The sequence below is a fragment of the Culex pipiens genome, chromosome 2 (genome assembly GCF_016801865.2).
Source record: "Culex pipiens pallens isolate TS chromosome 2, TS_CPP_V2, whole genome shotgun sequence".
Classification (NCBI taxonomy): domain Eukaryota; kingdom Metazoa; phylum Arthropoda; class Insecta; order Diptera; family Culicidae; genus Culex; species Culex pipiens.
The window spans coordinates 4,446,551-4,461,858 of NC_068938.1; the positions used below are offsets into that span (position 1 = coordinate 4,446,551).

The window sequence follows — 15,308 nt, forward strand, 5'->3', positions numbered from 1 at the left end:
CTCTAGCGGGCATCCGATTGGTTTCCTTGACAATAATATATAATACCTTTTAACAAACACTATGATTTTATCTTTTATGATGAATCCTGACCAAACACCCTATCCTTCTAACCAATTTTCAGATTCGCTTGTGGGGTGTAAGCACAGGGTAAACCAGCTGCCTCTAGTAGCAACCTGCGCTAACTAACATTCCCGTCGCTTAAAAACGAGATCTACAAACTGACATGGAGGGCGCCGTTGGTGGCCAATGACTGTTACCTATTCGCAACTGATCTAGCTTCAGCAATCATGGTGTTTTATCTTTTCAGCGCATTCATACATGCTGTGGCTGTGCTCGTAAGCTCTCAAGAAGAACTTCTTTAATGCTCTTAAAAGTGCACTTAAAGGTTCTTACCCTCTCTTGGTTTTCAATATAACCTCTTTGGGTCTTCGGGAGTCATCTACGGGAATCATCTACGCAAAATACCAAACAAGTTCTTCTAATAGAGGAGTTAGAGCGGATGCATGTGCGCCTACAACTTTGCTGAAGACACTAAATCGGTTAGAAAATTCCTTCTAAGATACAGAATTTTGAATATTTAGGGGCAATATCCCCTTTCTAATCAAACACCTATCTTCGTCATATGAAGAGTTTGATGCTCGATTTAGGCTCAAAAATACGATTTAGTCTATAAACTTACCAGCAGCAGCACCGCCTTGAGTAAGCACGCAAAAATATGCCATTTACTGGCCAAAAAGATCACAGAGCACTTTTGATCATAATTTCTATTTTGCGAGACCATTTCTCATCATTTTGGTGGCACTCACATCCACACGCCTTTTTAAAATGTTAGTCTTGGTTTGAAAATTTTTCCTGTCATTCTTGAACGACGAAAAAGCCTACTTTTCTGTACCAAAAATAACAGAATCGAATAGCAACACTTTTCACAATAAATGCTGAAAAGTTCTACTTTTCAGCACTGAAATGGGTGCTGAAAAGTTGAACTTTTCAGCACTTGTTTCGAAAAGCAACACTTTTCAACATTTTTTAGATTTTAAACGATTTATTGACAAAATACAGGAAAATATTACTTAAAATTTCACTCAATGAGTGTTTTTCGGAATTGCAAAAAAATGTTGAATGGAACTCGTTGCAAAACTTGATTTTTTCAGCACTCTTCGTATTTATCCAACTCGGTGAACCTCGTTGGATAAATGTACGACTCGTGCTGAAAAGATCCTCTTTTTGCAACTTGTTGCATAAACTACTATTTCGAAATGATCGGAAAATTTCACGAATGTTTCAAAAAATTTTGCGACCAATTTTTCGATTTTTTGAAAAAATCAGTATTGATGCAAAAATTTATAACTCGCTCAAAAATTTTTGCACAGCCTGGAAATTTCTGAAAAGTTGGCATTTGATGTCCTCTAAAACATATCAAAAAATAAAAAAATATAAAATAGTGTTTTTTTGCAAATCAAGTTTTAGTGACAAAAAGTTAAATAAAAAATCACCAAAATTGTTTTAACCGTGTATCATATTTGTTCAGTGTAGTTCATATCCATACCTACAACTTTGCCGAAGACACCAAATCGATGAAAAAATTCCTTCAAAACATACAGATTTTTGAATTTTCATACATCATTTTTGTATGGCCAGCTGCCAAATTTGTATGTAAAATTAAATGGACAAACTAATGATGCAAAATGGCTTCTTTGGGCATACCGAAGGCACCATAAAAGTTTCAGTCGGATTAAAAAATACAAAAATTAAAATTAAAGCAAAAAGACCGATTTCGTAGAGAATTGCTCAACTGTTATTTGAGTATCAAGAAAAAGTATAGGTATAATCGCGAAAATCAAAACTATTTTGTTACAAATTTCAAACCGTCGCTTTAATGCGAATTTTCGCGATCCACTTCTTTTCAGCAATCCTGAAACAAGATAGCACCTAAGTAACTTAATGTTACAATTTTACGAAAAATCAATACACTTTACAATAATACTGCCTACACTTTATTTTACTCAAATTCTAAAAAACTCCTAATATGATGTGCTGTCGAACAAATATCAATCAAACTCGTCTCACGAAGTCTTCCGAAAATTGCAACTCAAACTGCAGCAAAGCTCCCATCACGACCGTTATCAGGAGTCACGTTTCTCCAAACCCGATGTTCAAATGTAAATTACACATTCATGTTTCCCTTTTCCCCCATTCGTCTTTATGAGGCGAGACAGATTGGTTGGTTGGTCCCAAATCAACAACCGTGGGAATCGTGTGTATGTGTCCCAAAGAACTTTTGGAAATTTCATTTACGGTTACATTTACACGCGGCGAAAAACATACGCAACGTTGAGTAGTCAGCTCAATTTGTTAGGAAATCAATATAGAACTTTTTTTTCTTGAGAATGTCAATCCACCCCCTTAATATTTTTTGAAGATATTTTTTCATGTTAGAATTTTGCATTAAATTATGTTAAAAACGATACATTTAATAAAACAAATCTGAAAAAAAAATCGCAAGGTTTTCCCAGAGGCAACACCTTTCAGCCTTATTTTGTAAACAAATTTCGGTTCCAATTGGTGTCTATCACACGTGCCGAACCACCCACCCCGGGGGGAAGTTTGACTGCGATGGCGGTGAAATTGTGTCATTTGCACGTGAGCTGTGCACGAACGATCCTGATGAGAGCCGCGCGCCGGTGCGAATTTTATCCATCAGTATTCCAGGAAGCGAAAGGTGTGCGTGCGTGCGTCGATTTGACCTGTATCTGGTAGCAATATGCAAATCAGTTTGCATTTAATTAAAAAGCTGAGAGTTTGCATCGGAAATGGAGCCGAAATTGGATTTGCCGGAAAATTGTGACATTTGAGGAGAAGGTTCAACGAAAAACCATGCGTCTCCATGAAAGTTTATGATGGAATCAACATTTTATACAGCTTATTGACATCGTTAAAATGTTTGACTAGAACCCTCAAGTCAATGTTACTCAAAAAGTAGCAATCAAACTCGTCAAAACATCGGCGCCATATCAGTCAACAGGCCGCCATTGTGACTCCAAGTTTTCGCGCCAATAGCTTCACCTTCACCAGCAATTTTCCCTCAGAACATTTCAAGGACGTGGACGTCAACGTCAGTACGACTCGAGTTCGATTTCCATTTGACGAAAGCAAACACCATCAAATTCGATTTTACGAGGATTTTCTTTCCAACACAAATTTTCACACACACGTGAAGTCACTTTCGACCCCGTTCGGGTTCCAGTAATTGGATGATGTCGTTTATTTAAATGGTGGCACCGGGAAAAAAGGATTCAATTGGGCCAACCCGTGCCAAAAGTGTGTGTGAGAGACCGAGTGAATCCTTTTTGGGATCCCCATTTTTTTTGCTGCTGAACGACTCTCGGTATTTAGGACGGACGGCGCTTTCCACGTAAAAAAAACTTTTCGGTCGTAGTGAATAAACTAACCATTTAGCTTTCCCTGAATTCGATGGAACTGTTTCGATTATCGACGATGGCAAAAATCAGGATTCATCTTCGATTCGCTTGGGAGTTGTATATTTTTTGGAACCTTTTAGATTATATAACCTTTTTAGGGTATTTAGAGTCCACTTTTGCAGAAGTGACTTTTAGAGGCAAACTAAAGCCGATTAATAGTTTGATATGGTTTGCCCTTTTTTGTCATTTAGAAAGCGTAAAATTTTTTTATCTGTCTTGAATACGTCAAGAACCAAACTTCGCGTTTCAAATTGGGTTGAATAAGAATAGCGTCCCCAAAAATCGCAAGGTGGGCAATGTAGTAAACGCACTTTGGTTTTTAAAAACAGTACGATCATTTTTAAGTAGAAATATTTGTTGAATCATTCAGGTGTTCAGTAATTATCACAATAAAGCCGTTGCAAAAAATATTCAAATATTTATGAACCCCTCACATTTCCACACCATTAAAATTTTCCCAAAAAATCAGAAAGCAGAAAAAATAGAAAAAAAAAAACAATTTTGCGATGGATGTACATACAAATCAAGGTTGTTAATCAATAACTTTATCGTTGGTAAACTTATCGTGCGACGACAACTATGATAGTTATCGTTAGCGTTACCGAAACACGATTATCCTATCGGCGATAATCGTATGGACCAATATCTTACTAAAATTGATTTATTGAAACCAAGTCTTGTTAAAATTTTAGTCAGGATGTTTTTTATCCCTCGACTTTGACCAAAGTTAAAAAAAAAAATACAAGCCACGGTTTCAACATTTCGTCGGTCGTGTGCTATCTTGTGACACGTCCTATCTTTTTACAGCAGACGTGTCACAGGATAGCACACCCGGGCAGACGGTAATAACAAAATTCATCCCATTTCAATAACAAATACTGTTAAAATAACTAATAGCGTTATGGAATCTTCTTGAAAAATATATTTTTGCATAAGGGTTTAAAAACAGTTTATGTTACATAACAAAATTTGTTATTGGTCCGATATTGGTTGAAAGCCAAAACAACTTTGAAATAACATTTTTTGTTATGGAAGAATACCTCCAACTGTTATTGGGATGATCGGATTAGTCGTTAAAATAACAAAAAATAATAACAAAGATTTGTTCGAATAATAACTTTAAATGTTATTAGTCTGTTATTAGAATAACAATCCAATAACAAAAAAATCATAACGACGAATAACAAATCTTGTTATAAATAACAGAAAATGTTATTGGCTTAGTATTTTCAAATATCAAAAAATGTTATTCCCATGTTATTTCCGTCTGCTCGGGCAGAAGCAAGGATTTGAATAAAAAAAAGTGTTTAAAATACACTTTTTTCGCAATAAGTGCATTTAAAAAAGGCTTTTTGTGATACTGTACATAGAAAAAAAAATAAAATAACAAAATAGTATCAAACGAACCCAATCATGCTTGAAAAACATTGTTCTCAACGCAGAAAAATATATTTAAATTGTTTTCAGTTTATTGGACTTCGATCTACGTTACAATTTTGGTGTCTAAAAAAATTTTTTTTGCCCCTCCTAATTTGTTCGGCCTATTTCTAAAGTCATTTCTACAGTTTTTTTATAATTACCAGTATTTCCTTTTTGGCATTTACAATCTGCACTAACCCTCTACAACCCAACCCATCTCTAGGCGGACTTCGATCTAAAAATTCACCAAAAATAAATTTTTCAACCAATTTTTGATCTAAACAAAACATTTAATGAAATAAAATTTTAGGGTTGGAAGTGTGACTTGTTTTATGTGACTTTGCCAATGTTTTAAAAAAATGCCATTTTCTTTAGGGTCAACGTTGGCTGTGTTTTTCATTATTATTTAGACAGTGAGGGTTAAGTCAGGGGTTTTCAAAAACAACCAAAAAGCAAAAAAATGATTCCAAAAACTCAAGATTCTTACTATATTTGATTTTTTTTTTGTCAAATACTTTTTTAATTGATACTTATATTAAAGAAGGATCATAATTGAGAACTCTCATGAAATACGGTATTTTGTTAAAATATGAGTACTGCACAAAAAGTAATCTAGAAAAGCTAAAATGCAAAGAAAATGTCGCATCATTTGGTACTCATTTTGAAAATTATGAAACTTTTAAGTATTTCTTAAAATTGGGTATTTACGTTTGGTTCCTGTATTAATAAACAAAAATTTGAGTGTTTTGGTGAAGTACGATATTTTATGTAAACTTAAGTATTTACCCATATTTAAAATTATTAAAATTTTAGTATTTTCATGAAACTTGGTATTTTGAGCATGTTTTTGTGTAATTATGCAAAAAAAAAACTCCAATAAAGTTAATTAAAAACAAAATATCGTATCGATTGTTAAAAATATTAAATATAAACAACAGTTTTATAGTGAATTGCGGTATTTTGTGAAAATATTAATAAAAAAAAACTGCATCGTTTAATATCCATAGTGAAAATTATATATTTTTTTATTATTTTCCTTACATTCGATGTTTTGGGAAAATTTGAGTATTTAAAAAAAGCACTAATTAAGTAAAAATGCACACAATATTACGCATATTTTGATATTCATATTGAAAATGATCATAAATTTGGAATTTTCATGAAAATCGGTATTGTGCGAAAATATGAGAATTTTACAAAAAGTAATCTAGGAAAACTTAAATGCAAAGAAAATTTCGCATCGTTTGGTACCCATTCTGAAAATTATGAAAATTCTAGTGTTTTCCTAAAATTCGCTATTGATGTAAAATTTATATATTTTCCGAAAAAAAAACTCTAACTTAGGGTGCACAGCAACCAAGGGAGTTGTTGTCTACTTATTCCAAAATTGTCAAACTTTCGGACCCAATCCTGCAAGTATCTGATTGTAAAAATAGTAAAACTTCGTTGTAAATAACTACGAAGCCAGTAATTTAGGGGATGAATAAAAAAATATATCGATAGTTCCCGAAGTATTGAAGATATTAAAATGTCTGCAACTGAAATCTGGGTGCAAAAGCTATGGTTGATGTGTACCGTTAAGTGATAATGCAAACAAACTTTTAAATAGTTTGGGTCCTATATTCAAAATAACGAAAATTTTAGTGTTTTGGTGGAATATTTTTTGATAAAGGGCTCCGTTTTCTAGATATAGCCACCGAAAGTTTGATTTTAGCGAAATATTTGCAGTTTTTCAATTTTTAAAAATATTGACCATGAGTGACCATTTCTAAAAATATTTTTTTTAAAAGTTCAGAAAATTTGCTATAAAATTGTCTAAGAGACATTGAAGATTGGACCTCTGGTTGCTGAGATACAGCGGCTTAAAGAAACACGAAAATTGAAGTTTTCTAAGTCTCACCCAAACAGCCCACCATTTTCTAATGACGATATCTCAGCAATTAATGGTCCGATTTTCAATGTTAATACATGAAACAATCGTGAAATTTTCCGATCTCTTCGAAAAAAATATTTTGATTTTAAAATCAAGACTAACATTTTAAAAGGGCAAAACATTGAATATTACGCCCATTTAAAATGCTAGTTTCTCTATGGCTCAAAAGTTGCGGATTTTTGTCCCTTAAAACATATCAAAAAATCTCGAAAATCAAAAAATACGTATTTTGGGAAATTGAGTTTTAGTGAAAAAAAAGTTGATAAAAAAATCCTCAAATTTTTTTTCCCGTGTACCTATTTTTTTCTCAATAGTCCTCAACAATACCTACAACTTTGCCGAAGACACCAAATTGATCAGAAAATTCACTCAAAAGTTACAGCTGTTTGAATATTTACATACCATTTTTGTATGGACAGCTGCCAAAATTGTATGGAGACTTGTATGGGTGAACCAATGACACAAAATAGCATGTTTGGTCATAGGGAAGGCCCCCACAAAGTTTGAGTCAAATCAAAAAATACAAAAAATAAAAATGGTCGAAATCGGCCGATTTCGTAGAGAGTTGCTCAAATGTGATAACATGAAAATTTGAGCGATACTTTTTTGGATACTAAAACTTTCGTATTTGAATAACGCAACAATTTTTTCTTTAGAGCTTAGGCTTTTAAAACTATTGATTGATGGCTTTTTTTGGTGTACAAAGATCCAATTTAAATAAAAGCAAAACTTTGAATGCCTGTAAAGAGCTCTAGAATGCCCAAAACTTCAATGTTTTATATAATACAATTTACACTGATGTAGGCAATTATCAAAATTAATGACATTTCGACAGAATTCATCGTCATTTTTGAAGAAATATCCTCGAAAATATCAGACTCAACGGGCTCAAACTTCGATCAAAGCCGTGTTTTATTTTACCAACGTTTACAAGATGATTGAAAAAATATTAACTTTAAACAAAATCACTCGTTAACAACCCAGTGATTATTCTTATCCTACAGTGATTATTTGACTCCCACCAAACTCAAGACAAACTTTACTCTACTCACCTAACTTCAAACCTTTACAACTCGACTTTCCTCAAACAAACCCCAAAAAAAGATCAACTCCAAACCCACAACTTTTCTCCCATCACCCGCAAAAGTTAGTACACACAAACCTTTCCCCTACCATTCTTCGCCGCTCGTCGTCGTGTTTTCATTCGTTCGCGATAAACACAAAAGACCGATCCGACCCGACCAACCGCCAAAACACATTCCAACATTTCCCGCCACCACCTTCTTGCTTCTGGATTAATTCGAGTAAAACCGCAAGTTTTTGTTGGCCCTGGGAGAAGGAAATTTCACTCGCTGGTCGTTCCGAACTGATCATATTCCACACGAAACCTTGCTGGTTTTTGGCGGGTAAAAACTTGGAAGTTTTGGACAGTGGTAGATTTGGTTTAGAAAGTGGTTGAAATTTACTGATTTTAATTTGTTTGGAATTTGAATGATTCCAATTTTTGTTTGATAAATGAGGAAATTGTGAAATTACTAAAAAAAATATACTTTGATCATAGTTTGTTTACTTCTCACGTTGAATGCCAGACATTTTCTGCCAAGTTCTGTTTGTGAGTAACCAACCAAAAAAACAACCGACAGAGTCAGCTCAAGATCAAGTCATCAGCTGAAACATTCTCACCACACCGTTAATGACTCAATGAAAATGCAAACCATGATCTAATTAGGATCTTCTCTCTTTCTCCCCATTTCCAGAGAATGTTTCCATAGCAATGGGAAAAGCCGCGCGACGGTCCGTTGCGTCAGATCCGTCGTCGCCGACCTTATCCTTTTTGCAACGCTACTCTTCAACCGACCCCGCCGCCGCCACGTCATCAACTGACGCAAAACGCACATCCTCGCCCTTCTCGAGTTCACCCTTCTTCTTCAGCAGCAACAGTTCTCCAGCATCCAGCAGTCCGTACCGATCGCCACGGTCATCGTCGGCGGAGGGACAGCCACAGACCACTTCCGGCGATTCCAGCAGCAGCAGCAGCAGTTCGGACTACTCCGACGAGCATCCCTTGTTCGAACCCGAGGCCTACACGCCATCGCCGCCGTTGGGCACTAGGCCGGAGCAGACCACACCGAAATTCGGGTAAGAGTTCGCCAGCACCGCCGCAAGGTTCTAGCTGGCTAACATCTCGCGAACATGGTCATTATCATCACGGGAGCAGTGAAAACCCCCCGACCGCTTCTTCCTACTTCCACTTCCTCTCTATTTCATTGTTATCATCTACTTCCCATAACCCACAACATCATGAGGCTCGTTCGGTGGGTTCGGTTGCATTCTGCAACCAACTCACTAATTTGAGTGGACACAAGCTTCGATATCCTGGCCCCTTAAATGCTGTTTCAATTCAATACAGTGCAGTCGGTTTGCGTAAAGTACGGTTTATTTATTGGTCCGAAAACTATTTAGGGAGCTTCCCAACCACCCAAAAAGCAACGAAACAACATTTTGTATGAATTTTTACTTAACTTGAGTTTTTGTAAAATACTAAAATTGTCGCTTCATTATTTTTTAAATGCCATTTTTCTAAATGCACCGTTTTTTATGAAACACTAAAACTTTCATAATTCGCACTGTGGCTACTAACTAAAGCAAAATCATCAAAAAGTTTTGTTTTGTGCAAGACTCAAGTTTTCAAAAAAAAAATCAAATTTACATAATTTGCAATATGAATGCAAAAAAAAAATAATGCATTTCCACTTTATCAAAGCTTTTGTTCTAAAATACTGTAGTTTTTACAAAATATTGCGTTAATTGAAAATGGGCATGCATTTTCACTTTACAGTCCAGACTCGATAATCCGAAGCCTCGATTATCCAAAGTTTCAATTATCCAAAGTTCGGTTATAAAAAAAGAAACTATTTTTTAATTTTCTTACTTTTAACATCAATTCGAACTCTGCGACCCCATTTTTGTCAAGTTTGACAGATTATTTGCATTAAAAATTATCCCGCCATCTTGGATTTCAAAAATCTAAACCACTAAAAGAAGTTTAGGGGTCATATGCAAACTCGTCAATTAAAAATAGCACATAAAAAATATTTTTTTTATGATTCGATAATCCATAGTGAAATTTTTCGAGGCCTTCGGATAACCGAGTCTGGACTGTATTAAACATTTGTTTTGCCAAATACCCAAATCTTTACAAAATACCGATTTTTGCTGAAATACTACAGCCGTAGCATTTGAAAACATTTAGTAAGGTATTTTTTATAGAATACACAAATTTTCACAAAATATCGTATTTTTAGAAAATAATCAAATTTTCATAATTTGAAAAATGGATACCAAACGAAGCGAATTTTGAATGCATTTCTACTTTATCAAATTTTTGTTTTTTTTTTATAAAAAAAAAAATAGAAGATTCCTCAAAGTATTGCATTATTTCAAAATATACGCCCGAATTTTCGCTGTATTATTTTTTTTTGTAAAATGCTAAAATATTCTTTAAAAATCGTATTTTTTGCTGAAATACTAAAAATTCATCAATCACACTATGGTATTAACCAAAGCAAAATTTTAAATGCAGTTCCACTTTATTAAAGTTATTTTTTTTTTGTAAAATAATCTAATTTTCACAAATTATCAAATTTTCATCACATAAAATCGAATTTTAAAAAAATTCTTAAATTTTCATAATTTGCAAACGAAGCAAAATTTGCTATGCATTTCCTTTTTTGAAGTTTATTTATGTTAAGTATTTTTCACTAAATATCGTAGTATTTTTTAAAATACTTAAATTTCCATAGTCTGCAATGTGGGTATCAAACGAAGCAAAATTTTGATTGCATTGGAAATATTTTTTAAATGCTCTAGTTTTCACAAGTTATCGCATTTTTTGAAAATACTTAAAATTTCATAATTCGCATTATGGGTTTCAAACGAAGCGAAATTTTTAAATGCATTTTCAATTTATCACTCACTCAAATTTCATTATTCGCAAAAACCCATATTTTCATCAAATATCGTATGTCGTAATACTAAAATTTACATAATTCGCAATACAGGTACGAGACGAAATATTGAATGCATTTAGATTTATTTATATTCATGTTTCCTAATTAAACATACGAAGCGAAATTTTAAATGCAATTGGGTTTTACTTAAGTATTGCTTTTATAAAAAACTCAAATTTTCACAACATTTTGTATTTTTTTAAATTACATGCTCAAATTTTCATAATTCCCAATATCGAAATCAAACGAATCGAAATTTTTGATAGAAATTCCATTTTATTAAAGTTTATTTGTAAAAAAAAAACAAAAATTGAAAATTATGAAAATTTTAATATTTTCCAAAAAATACAGTATTTTGTGATGATTTGAGCATTTTACTATAAGAACTCTAATACAGTGGAAATGTATTCAAAATTTCGCTTCGATTGATACCGATATTGCAAATTATGAAAATATGTTTTTTTTTAGTTCTTTACAATCAATGTTTAATGAAGTAAAATTTCGCTTCATTCGCTGATCAATTTGGTGTCTTCGGCAAAGTTGTCAGTATTGATGAAGAATGTTTAAAAATGTAGGGGAAATATACCCATTTTAATCACACTAAGCCGTTCGACCAATTCTTATCACTTTTGCCGTTTTCACTATCAAATCAACATTTTAAGATGTATCAACAATGAAGAGTTGCTTGCTCACTTTAATATGAGTTTTTTATTACTTTGGAACAGTCAAAAACATTTTATTTAAGCTGTAATTCATGATCAAAGTGCTGATAGGCCGATAATAGAAAAAGGCTGAGAAAGAATATAATTCCCCTACACGGGAAAAAAATTGCCGATTTTTTATCAACGTTTTTTTACGAAAACTTATTTTCTCAAAATTGTTTTTTTTTTCGAGATTTTCGATAAGTTTTAGGGGACAAAACCCTGCAAATTTTGAGCCATAAATAAATATGATCAATAATTTTGCCGCCAAGTTATGAATTTTTGAAAAAAATCGTGATTTTTGTAAAAAAAAAAACGAAATTTCATACATAAATTGTTTTAACTCTCATTTTGTATGTATTGTTTTAAATTTACAATTGAAAAATTCTTTACAGATTTTTTTTAAGCGCCTTGTTTTCAAGGTATAGTCTCCAGAAGTTTCATTTCAGTGAAATATTTCCAGTTTTTCGATTTTTTAAATAGTGACAATGAGTAACCGTTTCTGAACATATTTTTTGCAGAAAATTTGCTATAAAAAATTGTCTGACAGACATTGAAGATTGAACCTCTGTTTGATGAGAAACAGCGGCTTAAAGAAAAAAGAACTAGGATAATTGAAGTTTTCTGAGTCTAAGCCAAACAACCATCCATTTTCTAATGCTGATGTCTCAGCAAATAATGGTCCAATTTTCAATGTTAAAAATTAAATATTCGTGAAATTATTCGACCTTTTCGGAAACATTTTTTTCTAAATCAATAATGAAATTCCAAAAGGGCGTAATATTGAATGATTGGCCCTTTTGAAAAGTCTATTGTGATTTGAAAGTAATCTTGGATTTAAAAACTCTACCGTACTAGCCTCAAACCAACTGCAGTTTCAAAACCCCAACTTCCCACCTTCCCTCGCTTCTTTCGTGTGGTTGTGTAACTATCCCTCGATACAATATAAACTCATCGTACCAATAAATGTCTATATATAATAGCCTAGCAATATGTACTAAACCGTTAACCTCTGTACAACTCCATGTATGTGTGTGTGTATTGTGTAATAACGATAAACATAACCAACCAGCCACCACACCACACAAAACTGCATTCAATTCAAATGGGGGAAATACTGGATATTGCAGATAATAGTCCAGGCCGGAGAAGATGCAGTTCCCTGGCGTGGGTTGGTTAGTTGTTGGTCAGACACCATCATCATCCCCGTGGGAGCCCATTAAAACTGGAACAGCCACGTTCAACCATCGCGTTCATGACCACCCCCAACTGCGAGCAGCTTGGTGTGAACATATGTTGGGGTGTGGAAAAATCACTGCCCCGTTTGTGGTTAAAGCCATTCAGGGGGTGTTTTTTCGAAGGGTTTTTTTTGTTCACATTGGCTTTGGATGCTGGAGTGCCATCAATGAGAAATGCAGAAATAACCGATAATGAACCACTTGTGGCTAGAGGATCTGTATTGGAACAATTTTATTGTGATTGCTTTCAATTGATATTGAGAAATTGATATTTTTCCTAAAACACAAATCATGGAGAAGCTTGGTACTTCATTATTATACTTCAAGCTTGAAATGTTTTCAAACATGCAATGCAATTTATTCAATTGCATTGCACTTACTCTATCTAGGTGAGGTCAAAACATTACTGCTGAATAATTGCGTTACATTGCAATATATTACGGTAAAATATCACCGTCCTAAACAGCTCAATAAAATCCTATTGCCTTCACTGTTGGCACTCCTTTCAACACTTAAAAAACACCCTCACAAAAAGGCACCACCTATAGCAAACACGAACGATCCCTATAGGGAAACGTAGAGTCCCTCCAAACAAATCCCTCGTGTTGGATATCCTCTTTCCAGCTAATTCGCGCACAACATTTCTTTCCCCTACACAAAAAAAAACTCACACACACATCGCGTAACCGACGCGAGGTAACAAATTCAACAAGTCTCTCTTTGCAATAAATCTTATCACGCCTCGCCATTTTGCTTCCAGGCTCAACTCAGGGAGGGGGTGGATTGAAATCAGCACGTCCCGAACCGCTGCTGGTACCTCTGACTGGAACGTGGCATTACATAACAACATCACCTGGCCTGGCAGACGCGACGACGACGACCCGTCAGGGCAGGGTCAGACCTCTATCTCGACACATTCATCTGACAGGTTTAAAAGGTCCAGGCGTGTCGTGCGTTTGATCTATTAGCACAGTGTCAGACGGGGCCGGCAGGTGAACTCGCAGGGGGACTTTGTTGGGTGAGGCAGAAGGTCTGCAGGTCACATTTTCCAAGCGCGTGTTACGCAATGGTTGCGCGAATTGGCGGTCTTAAAGCGGGCAACATTTGAATATAGTTTAACGAAAATGCAATTGAATATTTGGAAACTGAAACTTTTTTGAAATAAATTTTAATCAGGTCACCAAATTTTGTTTCAAAGTTTCTTCCTCCCTTATTCAAAATTATTCAAAAATCAGGGAGCAAAAATTAAAAAAAAAATAATCAGTAAAACAAATCTGTCCGTTTTTAATTTGCAATCCTCTTTAAAATTTATGGCAAAACAAACTTTGTTTCGTTTTAAAATTCTTTTAAAACAATTCATAGTAGAAATTATTGAATTTAAGGTATTTTAATTTGAAATTTGAGCAAAACAAAATTCAGGTTCTTTGGCCGATCCCAAAATTTGTTTAAATATTTAAGAGATTTTTAATGTTTGAAAATGCATAAATAAATGTTAACCAATCTTTTTTTAATATGAAGTTTACAATCAATTTTACAAGTTTCAATTTAAGCCTGTATCTATATTTTTTGTCCTTTTATTTTTTGAGGAGTTGTTAAAGGTGCAGGGGGGAGGGGCCAAAACTTGAAATAAAATTTGCGATGGCCTGAAACAAATCAAAAACAACACAAAAAACTAACTTAATCCACCTATGTGGTTGATGCCTTCCTCACTTTTTACCAAAAATGGGTATTAGATCCAGATAAAAAGAACACAATGTATAACTTATGTGGTAATTACTCGATACAGGATTGTCAGTTCTTCAATGCTTTGGACTCATTAAAAAGTCCTTTCAATTACCTAACCAACGATGGGTTGGATGATGGATCCGGACATAGTTTACATACATTTAAGTGAGATCCGGCTTCAAAAAAGTACATAAATATCACTTAAGTGGTCATAACTCGAGACAGGGTTGCCAGATCTTCAATGTCTTGGACTCATTGGAAAGGCCTTTCAATAATCTAATCAACTATGGGTCGGGTGATGGATCCGGTCATAGTTTACATACATTTAAGTGAGATCCGGCTTCAAAAATGTACATGAATACCACTTAAGAGCGAGTTTTTCACCAATGTGTAACAGGTCGTATAGAGGTGCTCCGATTTGGATGAAACTTTCAGCGTTTGTTTGTCTATACATGAGATGAACTCATGCCAAATATGAGCCCTCTACGACAAAGGGAAGTGGGGTAAAACGGGCTTTGAAGTTTGAGGTCCAAAATACATGAAAAATCTAAAAAATGCTCGCGTTTGCGTAAAACATCATCAATTCCAACTCTCTTAGATGCATTCGAAAGGTCTTTTGAAGCACTTCAAAATGAGCCAAAGACATTCAGGATTGGTTTAACTTTTTCTCATAGCTTTTGTAAATTACTGTTAAAAATGGATTTTTTTAAAACCCTAATATCTTTTTGCAACAGCCTCCAACACCCATACTCCCATAGGTCAAAAGATAGGTAATTTCATGCACTATAAGCCTACGGTATTA

General features: G+C 34.2%; 2 protein-coding genes across 3 annotated transcripts in view; one reads left to right on the forward strand and one right to left on the reverse strand.

Annotated features, from left to right (window-relative positions):
- Positions 1 to 9,445, forward strand: part of LOC120412453 (putative protein TPRXL) — a 169,357-nt gene extending 159,912 nt beyond the window's left edge. For both annotated transcript variants that reach the window (XM_039572917.2, XM_039572919.2), the window contains one exon: positions 8,590 to 9,445. In XM_039572917.2, coding sequence (XP_039428851.1) covers positions 8,607 to 8,975 — 369 coding nt within the window. In that variant the 5' untranslated portion in view covers positions 8,590 to 8,606 and the 3' untranslated portion in view covers positions 8,976 to 9,445. The remainder of the gene's footprint in view (positions 1 to 8,589) is intronic.
- LOC120412450 (elongator complex protein 3-like) overlaps positions 1 to 15,308 on the reverse strand; it is a 164,553-nt gene that overhangs the window by 87,045 nt on the left and 62,200 nt on the right. The window lies entirely within an intron of this gene.